This window comes from Aythya marila (genome assembly GCF_965140915.1).
Source record: "Aythya marila genome assembly, chromosome: 5".
Lineage (NCBI taxonomy): Eukaryota > Metazoa > Chordata > Aves > Anseriformes > Anatidae > Aythya > Aythya marila.
The window spans coordinates 55,575,588-55,582,038 of record NC_139046.1 but is presented as its reverse complement, the minus strand read 5'-3'; the positions used below and the strand labels follow the sequence as shown (position 1 = coordinate 55,582,038).

Sequence of the window (6,451 nt, the reverse complement as noted above, 5' to 3'; positions counted from 1 at the left end):
ATAAATGTACATGAAATAGAACAGACTGAGAAAATACTTGAGAATGGTAATTTCTTTTTACAAAGAAACTAATTTATAATATGCAATTACTAATCAAGTAGAATAATAGTTCAAAAACTGGACTGTATTACAAAGCATTTCTTCAAATATCCATTTTGGATTATTGCTGAAAGGTACTAATTGGTCTATTCTAGACTAATTTACAAACATTCATAAAATAGTGAAAAATGCATGCTTTATAAACCTGGTACTATTCATGCCTCTGGACTAAAAATAATATGAACATGAAAGCAAGTAATGAGCATTATTACATGTATATTAGTAGCATTTAAATTTTTCTTTCTTTTGTACTAACTGATTCTTCATTTTTTTTCTCATTTCTCTCAGATGATTTTTTATCTTCAGGTTTAGTCCACGGAGGGCTGTGCAACTTCTGCTGAAGGTGAAAATAGCATCAGTGTAAGCATTGCACATGCAAAATGAACACAGATAAGCAAATAAAACAGGACTTTTAAAATCAATAACAATTTTGCACAAAGCTGTATTTCTGTTAAATTGATATATCAAACACAACAGAATATGATATTCTTTGCTAGTGTCTAGAGAAGAATTCTGATCTCTACTAAGAAAGTATACTTAATTTTTGACAATGAAGAATACAATTTTTGACAATGCCAATCTGATGCTGCACTATAATCATGAGATTTATTTTTTTTTTCCTCCCCCTTGGTCTATCAAATGAAGAGCACAGGAGTACAACTCACATTTTACCAACTCTTACCAACTTTTACCACTCTTACCAACTTTTGCATTGGTAAGATTTCTGAGTACATCTTGACATAATTGCAGATGTAGCACTGTTTTGATAACATCCCCTTCCCAGTGCTGTGGACATCACATTATTGAAATGTCAGTTGACTACTAAGCTAGTTCAGTTCTTCGAGTATTAAATAGTTTTGCAAACTGTTAATATCCAGGAGCCATTTTGAACAAATGAATGGAAATCTGTCAGAGTTAAAGTCTGTGAACTGAGTAAACAAATCTATCTCAGAAGCATTGGAGTAGAATGTGCATATATACTACAAGTAACTGTATGCTTTACAAGACCTTTTAATACAAACACAAGAACTTCTCAGAAACAGAATACCTGAAAGCTTCTGTCTGTTTCAGCTGTCTTCAAACGAGATGTTGAATTATTGCGATTCCCCAAACATGTCTTGCCAACCTGTCAATACAGATGTCACAGATAATTACTTTGGATTTTTTCCTAAAATTGTGTTTTCTTAGAACATTCACAGTGGGTTTTGTGGTTGTTTGTTTGTAGCCTAGTAGATGAAATAGAACAAAAAGTTATCGTAGCCAAGTGAGTCCCTTTCTCCTATCATCTCTACATAGTCTTATGTGGCTGTAAAAGTTTAGTAATTTAACGCTAAGATAGCTCTTTTTCCTCATGTTTAAATCTCATCAGTAGCGAAGTTTATTCCACAGTGGTCCCTTAAAACAGGTTAGTAATTACAATTTTCTATTGTAAGTGAGGAAAAAGTAACCAAGAACTGAACAAGAGCATTAGACTTCAGGACTCCTCTATTACTGTTCTTTTGTCTGAACTGCTGCATCTCTTGCATACATCACACGTTGAGCTTATTGAATGGGGAAGTCAGAGAACTCTTAAGGTATAGAAAGGCTTGTCAGATTCATCACTGTTTTATTCCAGCCAGAATGTCATTTTCTTTGCCAATATGCTTTTTAATATGAGGGAAAAAGGATTTGAACAATATAAATAAAAAGCTTGAAGTATTACACAGTAGATTGCAAACCAAAGAGAATTATAAGTTTTAGGTAAATCTTCATTATAAGACTTAAGTCTTATTAGTGCTGAAAATTCTACTGAAATTAAATTCAAGTCCTTCAGGACTGGGATTAATGACACTATAGGTGAAGAAATTAAAATGTGAAATACAGTAAAATATGGATAATTTTTGGTCATTCCTTTAAAATTGCAGTTTTTAGAACGCAGTTCCAATGTGCAATGCTCAGATTGGAAAATTTATACTTGGTAATAAAAAATTATCCAATCAAATATAGTGAAAATTAAAAAAAAATAAAAAATAAAGTCATGAAGACTCTTTACAACATATCAGTGATTTTGCTTATTTCAAACTTTAGCAGGTTTTCCCCTGCAATGGTTCCTTTTTAGCATAAATGGAAAATTTTTGAAGCTAGGTCAAATTTTAATATTTTTACACATCAGACATATTCAGATGTATTGTTGAAAAAAGGCATCAAATTCACCAGTAATATAGCTTAATGACATTTCAGCAACTTCTTTTATATACGTATTTTCTGAGATTATGGTTGATAATATTAATCTAGGATAGAATAGGCCCTGTGTGTTCAGAAGAGCAAAAAAAAACCAAATAAAAACAACAACAAAAAAACGTCTCTACATGATATGTTTTTCAAGACTTTTTACTTGGACAGTTTTTCTTCAGAAAAAGGGAAATAAGTCTGAATTCATCCTATAGCAGTGTAAATCACAGCAGGATAAAAATTATCTCATTCAGCAGAGAACACTGAAAATAAATACCCTCTCATGCAAATTAAATATCAAGAAATTGTATAAATATCCTTTCAGTACAAATGACATTAGATTGAAGTTAATTAAAAAGTAAGAGATTGACAAGGGGGAGGAAAATTCATTATGTTTTTTCACTTGAGAAATTCTGATAGTCCCTTGCCTCTAACAAAGTTGATCTACAAACAGGTGTGAATATGAACATGAAACGTATTATTAAGAAAACTACTTGGAGGGGAATTAGATGCCTCACTCCCAAAACCTTGTGAAGAGACTGATTTTGTCAAAGACTTCACAGTACTTCAGGGTGTTTTTAGTCAAGTTTAAGCTACTAAAGTGAGCCTTGGAGATGATGCAATCGAAGTGATTTATGGTGGTGGTACTTTTTCATATTTTTCCCCACTATACACAACAGCTAATAACAGTAGGATGAACATCGCAGAACAGGGAATAATCAGGTAGTATTGATAAAATATCTTGATAAAGCATCTACTCCTTTTATAAAATAAAATAAAATACTAACTGGTAGCTTATATTCTAGATAAAGGTTAAAGAGTGAGATGACAGAATAGAAAGTCTTAGTAAGCTTTTAACATTTCAAAATCTTAAATGTGTGGTCTTGGCAAAACATGTATTTGCTATATTTACTAGTGAGCTAGATAAAAACATTTTCAGCTTAGTCACATTTAGAAAAATGTGAAGGTTCCAGAGACTTGCAGGTGAACAGTCTGAGGGTAAAAGATGTTGCAGGTCAAAAAAGGAACAGCAGTTCAGTCTGTGTAAAGAGCACATAAATAACACTAAGGAAATATACAGTCCTTTACTAATCCATAATTCACTCTAACTGTATATACTAAAAATTATCAGGTAACTTATTTCACCAAGACAGTACATAGGATATAGGATATAGAAAATCTGTATCCTATACATAGGATATAGAAAAACTGCTGAAATTATTAAAAATAGGGGAGGAAAAACATTTAAGACATAAAGAAATAAAGATTGCTTTACGCACGCCCCCCCCCCCCCCCCCCCCCCCCCAAAACAACCAACCAACCAACCAAAAACCAAACCACTAATGTTAAAAAGAATATTTTCTAATGACTAATCCTTCGGATTCTTTTCATAGGCCAGGTAACAAGGACCTTCTTGGTAGGAAACAAGAAGAGGAGATTCATGTTTCTAGTATCTCACATTTTTCCACTCACAAGTGTTTTCCTTTTGAGTAACCCACCGTATGGATCACTGTTGGAAAGATAGTAGACTGAAATGGTTTTCTAAGTAAAGCAAGTACTATATCTTTCTGTTGTTAAAATACAAAACATTAATTGTTGATTCCTTGAATTGTGAAAACTTGCATATTATTAACAAATTCATTACAGATTGAGCATCGTAATAACCTTCAATACACCATCTGTCAACAGCAGCACAATAGCCAGGACTGTAACCAGTCACTACGGATGAGCTGTGTAAGCCCCGACTCTCAGTTTGAAGTCTTGAGTTCCAAAAGTTGAGACAGCATCTCCCATCATAACCATAAACTGAGTTAAAAACAGCCTAACAGATATTCCATACACCACCACACATATTCACACACATGAATATACACGCACATATATACCTGTATATATGTGCGTATATATATACGTATATACCTGTATGCATACACAAACACAAATATAAATACATACAGAATCAACTACTGTTTGAGTCCACCTCAAACAAATTAGAAAATAATAAACCAAGTTATTAGAATATCTTTCACAGCCATGAGTGATATATAGATTAAAATAATAATAATAATAACAATACTTTTTTTGGGGGGGGGAGGGGAGGGGGCAGGAGGATTAGTTTTCTGTATGCTGAATATTATGAAGATTTTGTTTGTTTGCTGTCCCATCTGCACATCTCTTTCCATCACATTTGAGAGGTAACTCTAATTACAGTATTATAGAATAATAGTTTGATGTGGTAGAAACTAACACAAACCAAACAGTAATTGCTTTCAGAAAGGAAAAGTGTTGAAATGTTGTCAGTGTGGTTTTTTATTTTCTGAAGATGAGATTTTAGATTTATTTTTTATTTTTTTAGATAGATACTGTGACTTTGCCATGCTTTGCATCAAGATTTCAGCATATCAGTTGTGCATACATCACCTAGCTGAAAGGAGCCATAATGTTTTCCTCATCACAATAATGTTTTCCTCATCACAATAATGTTTTCCTCATCCAGCTATATTCAATGTTTATTAAAGTTTTAATCATGACTGTCATCAGAGGTTCATCGGATGAAGAGGGATTCTGCTCTATCTATTTTCTTCAGTACCTGAAAACTTTTCAATCAAGGACATTTAATCCTAGTTTCCCTAGCAAGTGCACACAGAAACAATTGCCTCTTTCTAGATTCAGGAAGAAAACTTTCATTGCTTGTAATCATAGCCAGTACTTATTCAAGTATATCATTATTAAGTAAATTATGGCTAAATCTTGAAATGATTTTATACATCGAAGAGCAATGAAACAAAAAAAAAAAATATATACATTCCTTTGAAGCTTACTGAGACATTTTCTCTCTATTTTTATTTTTTTTTCTACCAATTCCCTTATATTGCTTTATTTTAATAAAAAATGGTCACAGTTAATATGTCGTATACAACCATTAGTGACAGATCTCAGAATTTCACTCATGAATCAATTACACAGCAATCTTTATATTTTATGTGTGGAAATATTATTTGCCTTGACATTAAATTGCTGTCACTGATTTTTCAAGTATATCTGCCAAATGATTTATAATTATGGGCTTATTCTGAAGACAAATATTCATTATATTACACATGCTGTATTTTTATCATGAGACATAAGGAAAAAACTAATGTTTGGACACTTAATATTAAAAGCTCTAACATAAAGCAGCAAGAATTCTGAACAACACTAACTACAACTGCATTCTGCCTTAAGCAATACATTTTGTGTATGCAACAGGAAAAAGTATCTGCAACAGCAATATGAGAGATTAAACAAGATATGATAATTCGGGTGGGGCATATGCCTGGGAATATTGTTCCATCTTGATCAGTTTACTACACGATTTTATTAGCTAAGTGAATTTATATGAAATTCTGGTTATAAAATATGCAGCTTGATCAGTAAAGTATGCAAAATTTCAGAAGTGATGGTATTCAGCTTACCGAGTGAATTGTACAGCTGAGCAGGAGAGGTTCACAGCTGGATGTATAAATTATAAAGGTGGGTCAGCCAAGTGTGCATCTTCATTTAAAAAGAAATTTCTGAAAGCCTGTTAAAATTCAGCATGTCCCTAGGCTATTAAACTATGCAATTTCATCTGCAAACTGCTGAACAATGTAACTGGAAGGGTATCCTACTGTATCGACACAGCGAATAAGAATTCTTTTTGTTGCTCATATGCCACTTACCACAAGTGGACAGGAAATCAAGTAAATATTTCTACCACTGCTAAAGGGTATCACTAACTAATGTACAGACTGAGCAGACCAAACACTTCAGCTCCAGCATTCCTTCACATCACTATACCCCCTGCTAGCTTCAGCAGGTGTTAAAGCGGGATGTGCTTGCAGAGCATGAGAGAGGAGAAAGTAATCAGCTAGTTCTATACAAAGAAATCCAGATACTGTGGCCAGGTCAGCTGAGAAACATGATGAAGGTGCTGCTCAGCTGTATCATTCCTACTGTCACTACCATCAGCAAAGTGCCATCTGGGATATAGGCTGAAGGAGCATGAGGAATTGTTTAGTTAGGATGGTACAGATTAGCTTTAACCAGCATAATCGACACGGGAAGAAAACACGCTTAACATCATTGAATTTTGACTATGCTTAGATGAGATATCTCACTA

General features: G+C 33.3%; 1 protein-coding gene across 1 annotated transcript in view; it reads right to left on the bottom strand.

Annotated features, from left to right (window-relative positions):
- Positions 1-328: 328 nt before the first annotated feature.
- The window catches only part of LUZP2 (leucine zipper protein 2), a gene marked incomplete at its 3' end in the record, with an annotated part of 190,675 nt that continues 184,552 nt past the window's right edge, over positions 329-6,451 (bottom strand). Inside the window, exons 11-12 of the mRNA XM_082761376.1 lie at positions 1,148-1,225; positions 329-436 (exon numbers count right to left, since the gene is read on the bottom strand). Of these exons, the coding sequence (XP_082617502.1) occupies positions 329-436; positions 1,148-1,225 (186 nt within the window). The remainder of the gene's footprint in view (positions 437-1,147; positions 1,226-6,451) is intronic.